This window comes from Cladophialophora bantiana (genome assembly GCF_000835475.1).
Source record: "Cladophialophora bantiana CBS 173.52 unplaced genomic scaffold supercont1.14, whole genome shotgun sequence".
Lineage (NCBI taxonomy): Eukaryota > Fungi > Ascomycota > Eurotiomycetes > Chaetothyriales > Herpotrichiellaceae > Cladophialophora > Cladophialophora bantiana.
Genome location: NW_015971588.1, coordinates 687,955 through 703,317, shown reverse-complemented (window position 1 = coordinate 703,317; position 15,363 = coordinate 687,955). Strand labels below are relative to the sequence as shown.

The following is a 15,363-nucleotide window of genomic DNA, read 5'->3' as shown; positions in this document are numbered from 1 at the left end:
CTTCACACGTTTTTCATGAGCATCTTCATCTTCTTAAGAAAGCAGATTCTTCACACTCGGGCTAGCACTCGCCCCTAACCCATCTTTCCTATCGTCTCTGTTGAAGGCCGGCCCCGCAGAGGGGGTAAGTGGCCTCTGCTGAGGACTCCCTGTGACTGGTCTGGGCCCAAATCGCGGAGTGCCGGTCATCTCAACACTCGCTTGCCTGGAATGCGGTCTTCCCACGCCCTGCTCGCCGGCCACTTGAGCTATTTGCGCCAAGGACTGTGCTGATGGAGATTGCCTCATGGCTGCCGGAGCCGGGGGAGGTGGTGGAAGTGGTGGAGGGCCTTGAGGATACATTCTCGAAGGAGTAGGATGCGGCGCCGCATAACCATTCACAGGAGAATCGAGGCTTCCTTGACGGGGTGGTTCAGGATATCCCCGCGACAAGAGACTTGATGGCCCTAGTCCAAGATGAGGCGATGGGACTGGAGGGCGGTCAGGACCGTATCGGGGGGGCGATGGGGGGCGCGTGACTTGCGGTGGAGCGGCAGACGATGGAATAGCATGATGAGGATGATGAGGATGATGAGGAGGAGGAGGAGGAGCAGGGGGAGGATGATGTCCATAAGCAGCTGGAGGAGGGGGGGAATGTTGAGGCACCAGACCAGGACCGGGTGGCGGAGGCGGCACGCTCGCATATGGCGAAGGATGCCCCGGACGGCCGTAGGGTGATTGACTGTACTCCGGGGGGGGCGGGGGTGGTAGTGGTTGCGGAAGTGGAGGAGGCGGGCGGTACAGAGGCTGTCCGTAAAGTGGCGGAGCTGGGGGAGAAGTGTGACGCGCTGCTCGGGTTCCAGGAGAAGACCATTGAGGAGGGGGGCCACCCTGCCAAGGGGAATAATGAGACGCGGGAGCTGGAAGCGCATGAGGATGTGAATGCGGTGGCCCTTCAATTGGCGGTCGGTTCATTGCATAGACATTGGGCGGTGGAGGAGGGAAAGGTGGTGGGTGGTTATATGGCTCTTGGGGCTGGTCCAACGATACAGGTTTCTCACGAGGCTTCACTTGTGATGGCGATGATGGGGGTGTTCGCTTTAGAACATGACATTTGTGGCACTGATACATGATGCATCGGTCTTTGCCGCCAGCGATTGTTGCAAGACCCGTGCCGTCGGCTGGTTCGGCGTCGACGGAGCCATTGGTCATAACAGTATCCCGTGAACCATTAACTTGAACCAGGTCTGCAGCTGATTCCATCACTGTTCCGTTCGGAGCTGGAGATCGTTCTTGCTGAAGAGGCCACCATCTGGGACTAACATCCACAAGACAAGTACAGCACTTTTTCTGACCACCGCTTCGTCTCTTGGAGCTTTCGTTTGCTTCGGTCGTGGCCGTGTCTGAGTCCAATGATGATTCTGCTGCTGCGGTGGCTGCTGCGGGAGATCCCCGAAGACTTGTTCCGCCGTTTCTCTCGCTGTGAGTGACGGCGCCGTTTGGCCCACCGTTGACGGTACTTCCACGTCGTTGAGGTGGTTGAACTGCTGGTGCAGAGCTTACAAAATTGGTGGCAAACTGCGCAGCTCGCCGGACGGTACCCGTAACAGAGTTGTCTACCTGCTTGTAATTGCGAGCGAACAATTGCATGGCCGTGAGCCCTGTGTCCGTCATTTCGAGCATCTTGTGTACCCAAGTTGCAGGCACATGCGACGGGCACCAGATCGCTGCGGTGACAATGCCAGTTTCTGTGCCGAGTTTCATGACATTGGTTGTGTCGCGCCTACTGCTCTTGACCGGCGCCACATCGAAGCCAAAAGTGTATTGGTTTTGATGTGCACAGCCAACGTGGAAATTGTTGTTGCACGTCGCAAAGTGACATTTGACCGTAGGCAGTCCCGTCATTTTGCATATCACGCAGACCGGCTCAAAGCGCTCCGGGGGGATGAAACCCACACCTTCGGCATCATCAAGCAATTCCGAGTTGCCAAACTTGATCTCTTTGGTCCAAAGAGCACAAGTAATGTGGATCCAGTTGTTCCAGGCCGTCCTTTTGAGAGCTTCACGAGGGTTGACAGGACGACCGGCCGCTTCTTGTTCCATACGCCATCTGCGACCAGCTTCTTCTATAATCTCCTTTTCGATGCGTTCCTTTTCGCGTTCTCGATCGGTTCTCTTCTTATGGCTTGGTTTTAGAGGCTCCATCAGATCTTGAGGCGTAAGCTTGACAGGACACAGAACGCATTCATAGGTCGTGGAGACTTGGAGGTTGTGGTCGTTTCTGCACATATCACAGAACCATGGTTTGGTGTTTGTCTTCTTCCCCACACCATAGCATGCGCCATGTACATGAAGCCTGCAGTCGCGGCACTTTAGCAATTCCAGGCCAGGAGCTTCGATCACCCGGCACACGGCACAGGGGTGGACCTTGACCCTAGGGGGATCCGGCTCGATCGGAGCAGGTTCCGGCGGTTTCTCGGGCGCGGCCTTCTTCTTTTCTGAGACAACATCTGGAGTTGACTGTGTGGTATCTTTGTCGAGTTTGCCCTTCTTCTTAGGAGGTTCTTCGGGTTGAATGATGTTTTGGGGCACTTCCAGGCCGGCCTTATTGACCTCATCGACAGCCCGCGGAGGGATGGGATCCCCTGACATCTGGTGCGCTTCAAGAATGAGACGTAGGAGTTCTTCATCGACTTTCCGTTTTGCCGCCCTGCTTCCCGAGGATGCAATTTTCTTTGAGATTTCTTCAATATCCTCGTACTGGACGGCGTATTTGCGCCAGAGATAGGCACATCGACCGCAAAGTGCCAGAGTGAGCCAGCCGCTCTTGTCTTTGCTGTTTTTTGCAGATGGATCTTTGGGTACTAGTGTGCCGGGTGGCGTCCCCGGCGCACGTCGCCATTGTCTAGAATGGTGTGTCCCACAGAATTTGCAAACAAATCCTCGTTTCTTCTGCGCAGCCTTTTCATCGTCAAAGGCAGAGTCATCCTGGTCGTCGGCGACGTCGTCCAGGAGTTTGGGCGCGTTGTTGCCCTCCTTGTCCGCTCGTTTAGATTCCTTCTTCGAACGTCGGCCCTCGAAATTGCCCCAGATCTGTCGACCCCTGTCCGTCTTCTTCCACATATAGTAGAATCGAACAATCCGGGATTCCTTGACACTCCCAACATGGCGAGTTACAGCATGTAGCTCACTTCCATATTTGGCTACACCTTCCTCGAAACGCTTAATTTCGTCACGGGTGAGCTCTGGCTGTTTCAAGTCACTCTTCAGGCTGAGTTCCGTCATAGCCTTCAATGCTTTCTCGACATTGTAGTCGTGCTCATGCAGCTTTTCGATTGCCTTGGTGAGAAAGTCCACAGAAGAGTCGAGCAAATTATATTTGGCAGCAATTGGTTTGACCCTCGTCATGTATTCGTCAACCAAGCGCTCCGGATCGAGCGGTCCCCCCGCGTCATCACCGCCTCTCCCCGAGAGTTGTCCTGGTTCCGGCATCTTGAATAGCAGTTGAGCAGTATGTTCTTTTTTGCCCTTGATTTCGATCGGCTCATCCTGCCCTCGAGGGACGTAGCCAACTGGTTCGTCAATTACCCATTTGGGGCGTTTTAGCTTCTGATCTTTGTCGGTATCCGTGCCAGTATCTTTGGAGCCTTTACTACCTTTGATGTGATGGGCATTTTTCAAGTATTTTCGCTTGATCTCGGCCGGCTTGACCAATTCAACAGGGCGGCCGTGCCACACATTGACGTTCGCCTGATGGCGAGGACCCAACCTGGAACTTGCTCGGGGGTATATACGGTCGTCGTAGTCTAGCGCATCTTCAACGCGTGAGTGAACCCCCAGGTACCGCCACGGCCACAGATTGGCCTGGGCAATCTGTTCCTTGGTGGGCACTGGATGAGGCTCGGGTGCGATGCTGCTTTCACGGGTGTCCCGGCTCTTGGGTTGATTGTCGTCTTCGTCCTCATCCATCGGATCGTCGTCGTCCCCATGCCCAATGTCTGAGCCTGCGGGCGTATTTCGAGCATCCATTTTTATTTCCTGCGCCCGACTACAATGAGCACATGCCCAAGCGAACCCTCGAGCCGGCTTTTTCAGTAGCGGGGGTCGGACGCACTGCATGTGATATGTCCGCTTGCAAACTGCGCAATCGACCGAGTCGTGATTACTGGCAAACTGTTCACACTTTGTACACTTTTTGCTCTCGCTGGTCAGCTCACGACCGCGGCCAATCTCCACCAGGACGAATTTCCAGCGCTGATCCAGGACGGCCTTGACATGCTGAGGCACGTTGACGACCCTGCTGGTCGGAATGACCTCGTAGTACCGGTGCATATATCGGTCATACAATTTGTCAAACCAGAATGAATCTTGCTGGCCACGGTATTCATCCATATTAGATATTTCCGAGAGATGGCGGATATTGCATTTCCCTCGCACCGAGGTGAGTGGACACGTGTCGGAATGCATTGAAGCAAACACGACCCGGGTATCTTGAACTCGGCGCAAGATGTCTTTCGGGCGGTAGTACCAATTGACCCGGATGGCGTCGATGGGACCTTCAGGGTCGTTCTTCGCGTGCAGGAACTCCATGATACGGGCAAGGTAGTAGGGTTCTCCCGGAGGCTCGCAGATGAGGTAGACGTGGTCTGGACATGAATTAGCACAGAAGCCAAAAATATTCCACCTGAGGATGCAGCAGTACCGTTCGCCTGGACTGGGGTGCCATCATCGGCCACCAACTGGTTTTTTTCATTCAACGTGTGTCCACAGCGTTTAAAACTCATCATGTTTGTCTCCACGTAGCCCTTGAAAGGAACTGAAGCGACCGGTCTCGCGCGCGAACTGCTGCCGATGGTTGAGTTTGCAGCTACGGTGTGATTGCTCCCGGGATGTTTTCTCTTCTTCGAAGGTGCAGGAGGCGCGGCTGCTGGGGTGGGCGTGGCTGCATTAGCCGCAGAAGCGCTTTCGGAGGTCTTGTCGTGCTGAGCGTTATTGACGGCTGCAAAGCCCATTTGCGAAGGCTGCTGCTCGCCCGCCGCTGTGGCAGAAGATCGCTTACTCGAGCGACTGGGTTTGGACAAAGCCTCTATTTCGAGATCCAACTCCCTGTCCTCGGCGTAGTTTGGGCGAGTGCCACCTGTTCGATTTCTTGAGCGGGTGCCATAGGGGCTGGAGGTAGAATTGTCTCCATTCTCGAGAGGTGGCTGCAACGAGGATGTGGACGCGGTGGCAGTCATGGGCTGCGACTGGGGCGTGTCGAGGGGACCGGCAGGCGTGGGCGTGGGCGCAGGCGCAGTCTCGGGCCCAGGCGACACATCTACTCTTCGACTACCCTTCCCAAGTGCACTTGGCGGTGCATCACTCTGGGCGTGTGCAGGTGCATCCGCCTGCTCATTGGAATGGGGGTCTGGCGGTGCAGTCGCGAGCGGAGGACTATCAACTGTAGACATGACGAGTTGAGAGGAAGCGAGCGGTGAAAACCAGGTGCGTCAAGCCCTACTTTATCGCATGGCGACCGGGGGGGTGAATGGAAGTGGCCTGGATAGGGCTGCAACGACAGCTCCCAGACAGCGAATTAGCTGAGGGACGTCCCGGCACCAAATAATATGATGTATGGTTGTTGCAGAGTGGACTTTATAGCAATGGTAGTGATGCGTCTGCCAGAGGCGGAAAATGGGAACCGCGAGTGGGAATAGTCGAGGCTCGAGAGGGAAGTCGCGACCGAGAAGGGAGGAAAGAGGAAAGTGCCGTGGGCGGCGGAGTGGGTGATAATATGGACTCTATCTCGAACAAGGCACGCGCCAGGATGTTGAGTTGTGCGGGTCTCCTTCAAGTCTTAGCGCCTGGTCCGTTGGTGGAAGTCGACGCGGCAAAAAAAAAACCAGACAGGTGAAGAGCGAAGGATGAGAACGGGTGGGAGAGCGCAAGGAAGAGCAATTCCCGCCAAAGAGGAATCGAGGGAGGAGAGTGCGAAGGATAGAAGAGGAAGAAAGAAAGAAAGAGGCTGAGGTGAAGAAGATGGATGAGAACGAGGTCGATGGGAAGGACAGAGATTCGGCAGAGGAGAGCAGAGGAGTGCAGAGGCAAGGAAAAATGCGGCCTAGTCGACTTGCAAGGTTTAGTCGGGAAAGATAGTGTATGAGAACGAGGGACAAGGGAGGCGGAGAGGGAGACTGGCAATGAGTGGACGCCGGATCAATGCCGAGATATTGCGAGGTTAATGTTCCCTGTGAAGGTTGACGGCAGCAGATGAGCTAAGAGAGTCAGAGCCAACCTGCGGCAAGACTCATGGGCCCAATACGAGGGCTTTCTTTTTCTGATGCGAGCACGGGGAGGGGGATGGCGAAGGGAGGAGGGAGAATTAGAGGGACTTGGGCACAAATACTCACCACTCGGTACAACAAGGACAAGAGGGAGGAAAGCGAGGGTGGGAGTTAGGTCAAAGTGTGTAGTGTGGAGAGCAGCAGCATGAAGGGGACACGAGACGGCTTGGGAAAAAGTGGATGAGTGAGTGAGTGAGTGACATAGAACATGCATGTGGATCGATCAGCTGCAAGGCAGGCAAAGCGAAGGCACCAAAGAGACCCAAAGGGAAGGGAAACGCACGCTAAAAATGAACCACCACCCAAGTCGAAGACGGAGACTGAATTCCTGGAGTGCAGTGTACTGTAGTGCAGTGCACCTCAGCCTTTACCTTCGCTGACGACATTACTCATGCCTGCTGCTGCTGCCACCACCGCCGCCGCGGTATACCGCCATCGATATATATCGGACTTGCGCTATTTCTGTCGCTGTATAAGCAGTCTTCCACCTCTACAGTTTCTTTTCTCCCTCTGCCCCGATCCTTGTTGGTCGTCGATGCCCGTCCTCGAAGAAATGAGGCAGTGACGAAGAAGTGAGGTCGGCGGGTGGCGACAAACCCAGCCCGGCAGCTTAGTGCCCGAGGACCGCTTGGCGTCACCTGACTTAGGATTGCCCTTCTCGCCCTTCTTTAATTTTGACCACATCTCTATTCTGCAATCCTCCCTTCGCATGGCCACGTAAATCCAAACACATCCTTGGATGCCCAATAAATGTTGCTAGTGAACTGCCCGCTGTCCACTTGCCATTTTGCAACTGCCTTTACTATCCTTCTTCCCCCAAGATTATGCTCTAGCCACCCCAGGCGCTTTCTCTCAGGTTCAGTCGGGGCATCCCCGATCCTCCACTCACCACTCACCTCACACTGAACATAAGTAGTGATCGCTTTGCCGGCCTGTCTCTCTGCTCCTTCGACTGAACACCTCATCATCCTGTCCGTGTCAACTCTGGCGGCTTCAATGTGCCCAATACCCGCCGCACTGTTGCTCTAGTGACCGCCCACCCATTTCGTCTTTGAACTGGGCCGTGGTCATCCTCCTCCCGTATGCTCGACGCAGAGCTCCTCTCGCACTTGTCTATGCCCTAACATGGTCAAATGGCAGCCGCATGGGACCCGCAACCTCCATTTTCCGATAGCGCTTTGTTGTGGGCGCAATGGGCAGGATCGGCTGTCAGAGACTTTCTCGTGTGTGGTGGAGGCGGTGGTGTCTGGGGCACCGGGCTCCCGCGGTAAGTGGCTTTCGGCTTGGCAAGTGACCCGAGATCGTTAGGGTTTGAGCTATTCCTTTCTAGGAATAGCCTAATTCCTGTTTATCTTGCAGTCACGCATCGGCTTGCCTTGGTTGGCACGATCCAGATCTACCGAGTATTTCTGTTTTCATTCCCGGTCATATCGTCCCAAGCTGTTGGCTATTGATGTGCTAGGGTCAGCTACTTATGAGACCCCACTCAATCCACCTAGTCCTGTTGAATGAATGCACAGGCTGAACGCGCCTCCCATCTCCTTGAGAGACGCGGTCTGATTATGAAATCCAATGGCGCATCATGGCATCAATTGGCCTTGCCTCATGGTCAAGTCACCTCAATTGACCTGGCTCGCCATCAAAATTACAATACGAAACCTCTCACAGGGGCTAAACGTACCATTGACGAAGCTCATAGGCTTCAGCCGGGTCCTCCAATCCACGGTCAACCATCAGCCCAAGGGCCACAAACCATTGACGCCGCCTTCTACCGACGCGATGGCCGCCTGCCCCGTCTTCGAGCCAGCCATATCATTTGGACAGACAGCAGCGATGGTGGTAAGGCGGCTGTGAACGTTACTCCCGTTCCTGTGCCTCCGACCACGTCATCTACACCAGGGCCTTCGCAAACCTCTCTCCTCAGTCTTCGACATCCTCGGTATGGTCTGCCGTCCCAACTGGTGGACAACTTCGAATCACTGGGTGTGCGCGCCATATACCCATGGCAGTCATCATGTCTATTGGGCAGGGGGTTACTGACCGGGGAGCAAAATCTAGTCTACACTGCTCCTACAGGTGGCGGCAAGTCGCTGGTAGCAGATGTCCTTCTTCTCAAACGAGTCATTGAAGATCCAACAACGAAAGCAATCCTGGTTCTTCCCTACGTCTCTCTCGTCCAGGAAAAGCTCAAGTGGCTACGTGCCTTGGTGGATAAAGTACCCAAAGCGATCTCCGATATCCCTGATGGCCTGCCAATGCCGACGTGGCCCCGCCCGAGCCCGTCTGTTCGAATCGGCGGATTCTTTGGTGGGAGTAGATCAAATGTCAACTGGTCAAATTGTGACATCGCCATCTGTACAATCGAGAAGGCGAATTCTTTGGTCAACAATGCCATTGAAGAAGGCAAATCTGGCGACATTGGGGTGGTGGTGCTTGATGAACTGCACATGATCAACGATGAAAACCGGGGATATCTCATGGAACTCCTTGCTACGAAGTTGATGTCGCTTGCATCCGGCGAGAAAAAGGTTCAGATCGTGGGCATGAGCGGGACTCTTCCGAATCCGCAATTACTGGCACAATGGCTCAAGGCGAAATTTTACATCGCAAAATACCGTCCGGTCCCCATCGAAGAACATCTCGTGTATGAGAATGCCATCTATCCAGCAGCAAATGCAAAAGAGTTCTTCCGCACAGCCAGTCAGTTGGCTGCAGGCGATGCACTTCCAACACAACGACCCCCGCCCCAGCGTATTATCGCTCAATCAAGCTACCAAGATCTCCAAAAGCCGACGCCTAATGCGGTTGTAGCATTGGCCGTGGAGACAGCCCTTGCTGGACATGGCGCGCTGGTATTCTGTGGCAGTCGAATGAGTGTTGAGAGAACAGCGCTGTTGATTAGCGACGGTCTACCTACTGACCACCTTGGCCATGACGCGTTGGAGAAGCGACAAGATCTCCTGGCATTGCTGTGTGCACTCCCAGGTGGATTTGAGCCCTCATTCTCCAAGATCATACCTTGTGGAGTCGGATTCCATCATGCAGGATTGACAACTGAAGAGCGAGAACTAGTGTGCGAAGCATACGACGCAGGGATTTTGCGAGTGATGGTGGCGACGTGCAGTCTTGCTGCCGGCATCAATCTTCCTGCAAGAAGGGTAATATTAAACGGTGCTCGGATGGGCCGAGATTTGGTCGGTCCTGCCATGCTTCGGCAGATGCGAGGACGCGCTGGCCGCAAGGGCAAAGACGAAGTCGGGGAGACCTACCTTTGTTGTCAAAAGGCAGATCTTGAGGCTGTGGCAGAATTGCTCGAAGCGGAAATGCCTCCGGTCGAAAGCTGCCTGACACCTGAGAAGCGAGGACTCAAGAGAGCTCTTCTCGAGGTCATTAGTACCCGAATGGCATCCAGCGAATCGTCGTTAGATGAATACGTCCACTCGTCGCTGCTGTGGCATACTCTTGATCGTTCGCAGGTCATGGCAATGGTTGAAAGTGCGAAGATAGAACTGCTCGAGGATGGGTTGATCCAAGAAGGGGAATACCGTGGATGCCTCGAGCCGACCAAACTGGGGATTGCGGTCGTGGCGTCTGGACTCGGCCCTGAGGATGGAGTGTTTGTGTACTCGGAATTGCGGCGGGCACTCGAATCATTTGTAATGGATGGTGACATGCACATCTTTTATCTTTTCACTCCGGTTCAGTCCACCGGCCTCGCTGAAATTTCCTGGTTGACTTTCCGAAACCAATTGGAAGACCTCGACGACAGTGGTATGCGAGCGATCCGACTCGTTGGCGTCGATCCAGCTTTTGTTAACAGACTCGTCAACAGCGGCGCGCAACTGAAGGAGAATACGGCGGAAGAGATGCGTCTGGCCCGAGTTTATCGGAGGGCATATTGGGCCTTCCAGCTGCGGGACCTTTGCAATGAGATGCCGATTCACGAGGTCAGTCTGAGATATTCTGTTCCGCGCGGACAAGTGCAGACACTGGCCCAAACATGTCACGGCTTTGCAGCGGGCATGATCAAATTCTGCGAGAGAATGGAGTGGGGCATGCTGGCAGCTGTGCTGGATCATATGCTGGATCGTCTTCGGGCAGGCGCCCGGGCCGATCTCCTGGAGATGGCTCAGATAGCATTCGTCAAGAGTCGTCTGGCCCGCATGTTGTGGGAGCATGGATTCAAGAGTGTTCGAGCTCTGAGTGAAGCCGATCCGCAAGCTTTGGTCCCGATCATGATGCAGGCCCACGCAAGAAGAATGAAACTGCAGGGCGAGGCAGCCGCCAAGTTCGAGGCCACGCTGTTATCAAAGGCAGAGATCATAGTCAGCAGTGCGAACAGACTATGGGAGAAACAGCAAATAGACCAGTGGGAGGAGGAATGACGACCTGGATGTATCGGGGCTTTGCTCCCTCTCCAAGAAGTAGTTGGCACAGTCGATTAATCCCCCGCTATTAATGTGGAACGAGCTGTGGTGGTTCGAGTGTGTTTCCTGGTGCCTTGCGTTAGCGGTGCCGTTGCCCTGGACAGACCCATTGCACACAGGCAACCCAAGGGGAAATAAGTCCTTTCCAGTTTGGACACTGTCGGCACCAGTAGGAGATGCGCTCCAGTCGCATCAGCCAGGTAATGAACGGGCTCTATGAAGCTAGCAATGCGGGCGAGGGCAGCACCTGGCAGGTTGATCTGATCATCAGTCGGCGTTGTGGTCTTTGCCGAAGCTGCCGATGAAGTGGATTTCCCATTGAAGGCTTCGAGCTTCCCGGTGAAAGGCGGCTCGACTTGTCTGTGAGGGAGGTCTGCATGTTACGTCGCCAGCGCAGGCTGACAAATGGCCGACGACGTTTTGATTAATTTGAGGAATGGAAGTTTGGATACTCTTGAGAGAAAGCAGTGAAAGAAGAGCTCGGGAAGCTCGGTATGGCTCGTGGCGTTGAGTGGACGTGAGTGGATTACAAAGAATCCAGCGATGGGCGGCTGGGCTCGCTGGGTCGATTCCGCACAGCGAAAGCAGTAGGCTAGTGTTGATTGGCGGTGCTTTGGCAATCCTCTGTCAGCTTTTGATAAGCTGGGCCTTTTGGAGATAATCGCCCTCTCGCCCTGTTTCCGAGGCTGAAAGCTCGATCCCTCGATCGGTCAGGAAGTGGAAAGCATGGCGGCAATCGACTCGGTGGGCGGGAGCTAGTAGTTGGTGTGACGAGGACCTGGGTACAGTAGTTAGTAATGTGTTCCTGCAAAGCGAACTGCGGTCAAGTAACGCTGCTGTACTTGGTACTCGGTACATAGGTAAGTAATATTAAACGCAAACCCAGTGCCTAGAGGTGCTTACGAGTAACGACGGAGGTGCCTGGCTGGTGCCAGGTACGGAGAATCCCTCGTATGAGCATGGCCGCCATAGGTGCTCTGGCGTCATTCTAGGCCTCACTAACCCCACTAGTGACCGCCTACGGGCACTAGCCGCTAACTAAACCGGTGCGGGGTTCCTGGCGCCCCCAGCTCCATGACTTGCCGTTGCGCTTCGATACCTTCCAGTGTATTGTCGCACCTGGCACATCCCCTCGTGTATTTCAGACAAGTGGATGAAACGGTAGGTGCTCGTAAACAAGGTGCATGGGTGGCACCGAGGTGGGTTCTGTAGTAGTGAAGCTTCATCGTAAGATTATTGGGACTCAGTGACCCCAACCCGAACAGCGTTGCAGATACAAAAGCCTCGAGTACTCCTCCCTCTCTTCTTTGCTTCATCCGTTCTCTTCCATCCCACACCAGCTTGTCCTTCGTCCCGTACCCGTCTCTGCCTCAACTCAACTCAACTATTGCACGCAGGTCGTTCACAATGGCTCCCAGAATCGCCATCATCTATGTACGCTGCTCTTCCTCCCCCCCAATCCACGGTCTCCCTTTCTTTGTATTCGCCTATCTCTTTCATGGCTGCTAACGGACCATTCTCGACGTACAGTACTCCATGTACGGCCATGTTGCCCAACTTGCCCAAGCCGAGAAGAAGGGTATCGAAGAGGCCGGTGGCACTGCTGATATCTACCAGTATGTTTTCTGGAAAACACCACCGTCCCACAGCGAGACAGGGTAACCAAGACTGACTCAATACTCGACTAGAATCGAAGAGACCCTCCCCCAAGAAGTCCTGACCAAAATGCACGCGCCGGGCATGAACAAGGATATCCCCGTCGCCACCCCCGAGATCTTGCTGAAGTACGACGCTTTCCTCTTTGGCATCGCCACCCGTTATGGCACATACTCTGCGCAATGGAAGACCTTCATCGATAGACTCGGCGGACATTGGCAGACCGGAGCGCTGTTTGGAAAATACTTTGGCTTGTTCATCAGCACAGCCACCTTGGGTGGTGGGCAAGAGACCACAGCCATCACGGCTCTCTCGTCCTGGATTCACCAGGGCATGGTCTATGTTCCTCTGGGATATGCTAAAGCGTTCCCCATCATGGCCGATCTCAGCGCCGCTCGTGGCGGTAGCCCATGGGGCGCAGGAACATTCGCTGCCGGTGACGGCTCCAGACAGCCTTCAGCTCCCGAACTGGAGCTCGCTACGATCCAGGGCAAGTCATTCTATGAGCAACTCAGCAAGGTCAATTTTGCGTGACTAGATGGCAGTGCCAGTGACGCGAAGCCTGCCGCAGAAAACGGGATCAAGCCAGCTGACCAGACTGCAAAGACCGAAGGGGCAACGGCGGGCGCGGAATCTAAGAAACCACCAACACAACCATTACAGACAGATGACAAGAAGGAAGAGGAGAGTGGGCCGTGTGGACTGCCCAAGAAGTGTGTGATTTTGTGATGGCGGTTATCTTGTGTGGGCAAGCCGATGGGGATTGGAGATGCTGGGGGGGTGTGTGTGTATGCGTAGTACAATTCAAGGAGAAGCAAAAATATAGTACAAGATACCATTCTGCTAATACATCGCGGTTCAAATGAATTGAAGACGGCTTGGAGCTCACCTGTCGAGCTGCGTATTCTTCAAGCAACAGCCCTACACAACCCCACCACTACTCATGAACCGTGCAGAAGGAAAGTCGTCCGACGCTAAGGTCCTCAATAGTCCGGCCCCTATGACTGGTGAATATCGGCACTGGCTCGCTGGGTACATAGCTACTGGTGTGCCCCAGTCTTGACGAAGCGGCGACAAGACAGGCCTCCCCACGACCAGAGCAGCCTGCGCCAGGGAGTGCATATCCGCGACCTAACTTTACACCAGGCTTCACGCCCATGGTCTCGCCGTAGATCGTCAATCGACTCAATTCAACCTGTCGAAGCAATGTCGAATACGCTGATGGCTACTGCACAGTTCAAAGCCTATGGCCAGTATCCCATCGCAAGGACCTTTGCAGCCACCGATTCAGTGCCCGAACTGCCCGAGTCAGAAGATCCCGCCTATAGCGCCGCCTTTGATGCAGATCCTTCGGTTAGGAGGCATTCTGCCTGCGATGAGTGCAGTCCGTCTTCTGAATGTGCCATGGGCCTCCCTAGACTCACAATGCCTCAGGAAAGCGCAAGTTGAAGTGCTCCGGCGAGCCCACCGGCTGCGAACGATGCGTCAAGCAGAACCTGACCTGCCATTACTCGGCCCAGAAGCAGATGGGAAGACCGCGCAAGAGACAAAAGACCGATGACTTCGCCCAAGCCACCGAAATCCCCTCTGCGCCCCTGTCTCTGTTCAATGGTGCATTGCAATCGACGCCAGTTCCTTCTCATCTTCAGCATCATCCTCATCACCATCCTCCCCCTCCCCCTCCCCAGCCGCCCGCCGTTGTGGAATCAGCGATCGACCCGGATCTCTCTGAAAAGGCCGTTGAGCGGACAAATTTTGAGAATATTTGTGTTGGTCCCATCACCCAGTCTATCAAAAGATCCAGCCACGATGCCCGGACAGCTGCGGAAAGAGCAGGTTCCTCAAATACTGGCAGCGGCAGCGGCGGCGGCAAGTTGACTTCTCAGAACTCCAACAGCACTTCCCCATACAATGGGCCTCGTACGCCCTCAGTCGGAAGTGACGTTGTGTCCAAGGTCTCCTATCCAACCGACGTCTCGCTGTGGCCTGACTTTAGTGACATGACCATGCTTCCGATGCTGGTGCAAGACAGCCATGAGCACGACAAGGAAATATACGCTGCTCACAACACGAACTCCCACTCTTCTATTTCCGCTGCCGTAGAATCTGGGCCATATTCCAACCATCTTTCCGCCCTCAACGCACATCCGAGCACGCTAACACAACTTCCCACCATTCCAGCTTGCCCCTGCCTACCCAACCTCTATCTCACCCTGTCGACTCTGTCAACGCTGTCAGCATTTCCCGTGTCGTCGGGTATGATCGATACCCTCCTCGCCGCACATCGTACTGGTCGCTCAGTTATTTATTGTCCCATCTGCCCTCGCGCGCTGCAGTCGGGTTCTCAAAACGTGTTTCTGAGCACCATGTTGATTACTGTGCTTGCAGATCATTGGCACCGTGTCAAAAGGGCCAGCGCAAAGGAATTGAAAATGGGATTTGGCAGCTCGGATTCAGAACCACCGGCCACTGTTGCAGAACCCCTGGATATCCGTGAAGATCTCGAGTGGCGCACATTTGGATATCATCTAATTCGAGCGTACGTTTTTGGCGACCAAGCGATCCCCGACCCGCCCAACGCTTCTTTCTCCACCACTCGTTCCAGAAAAGCACAAGTCGTACCCACACATATCTCTTCCGAAGACAGCGACACTTCCACGATATACACGCTTGAATCACTTGTGTCCGCTATCGAGCGGCGTCAGAAGCAATGGCATGACGTTGAACCCTTTGGCAACTCTCAGGAGTTCCCGCCTAGGTTGGATCATAATCATGTGTATGGTGACGCCCATGCTCACGGGCATGGATTGCCGCAAGGGTATGCCCCAGGGATGACACTAGAGGACATCAAGAAGTGCGAGGACGAGTATCGGGCTAGCGGTGGTGGCGACGACGGACTGCTGTGTCTGAAGATTGTGAAGCATTCCAGAATCATGCTGAGGACTTTGGAGGGAGGCGTACCAAGGATCGGGGGATGA

The 15,363-nt window shown here is 54.5% G+C and overlaps 4 protein-coding genes across 4 annotated transcripts; 3 read left to right on the top strand and 1 right to left on the bottom strand.

Moving 5' to 3' along the window:
• Positions 1-33: 33 nt before the first annotated feature.
• On the bottom strand, positions 34-5,429 carry Z519_09049 (uncharacterized protein; the record flags this gene model as incomplete). The annotated part of the gene is made up of 2 exons (XM_016766775.1): positions 34-4,625; positions 4,682-5,429. The coding sequence occupies 2 exons, from the start codon at positions 5,427-5,429 to the stop codon at positions 34-36; spliced, it is 5,340 nt and encodes a 1,779-aa protein (XP_016617073.1).
• Positions 5,430-7,864: 2,435 nt separating this feature from the next.
• Z519_09048 (uncharacterized protein) lies at positions 7,865-10,687 on the top strand (the record flags this gene model as incomplete). The annotated part of the gene is made up of 1 exon (XM_016766774.1): positions 7,865-10,687. One exon carries the CDS (start codon positions 7,865-7,867, stop codon positions 10,685-10,687), a length of 2,823 nt encoding a protein of 940 aa, XP_016617072.1.
• Positions 10,688-12,265: 1,578 nt separating this feature from the next.
• Positions 12,266-12,919, top strand: Z519_09047 (NAD(P)H:quinone oxidoreductase, type IV; the record flags this gene model as incomplete). The annotated part of the gene is made up of 2 exons (XM_016766773.1): positions 12,266-12,345; positions 12,418-12,919. 2 exons carry the CDS (start codon positions 12,266-12,268, stop codon positions 12,917-12,919), a joined length of 582 nt encoding a protein of 193 aa, XP_016617071.1.
• Positions 12,920-13,591: 672 nt separating this feature from the next.
• Z519_09046 (uncharacterized protein) lies at positions 13,592-15,363 on the top strand (the record flags this gene model as incomplete). The annotated part of the gene is made up of 2 exons (XM_016766772.1): positions 13,592-13,769; positions 13,820-15,363. 2 exons carry the CDS (start codon positions 13,592-13,594, stop codon positions 15,361-15,363), a joined length of 1,722 nt encoding a protein of 573 aa, XP_016617070.1.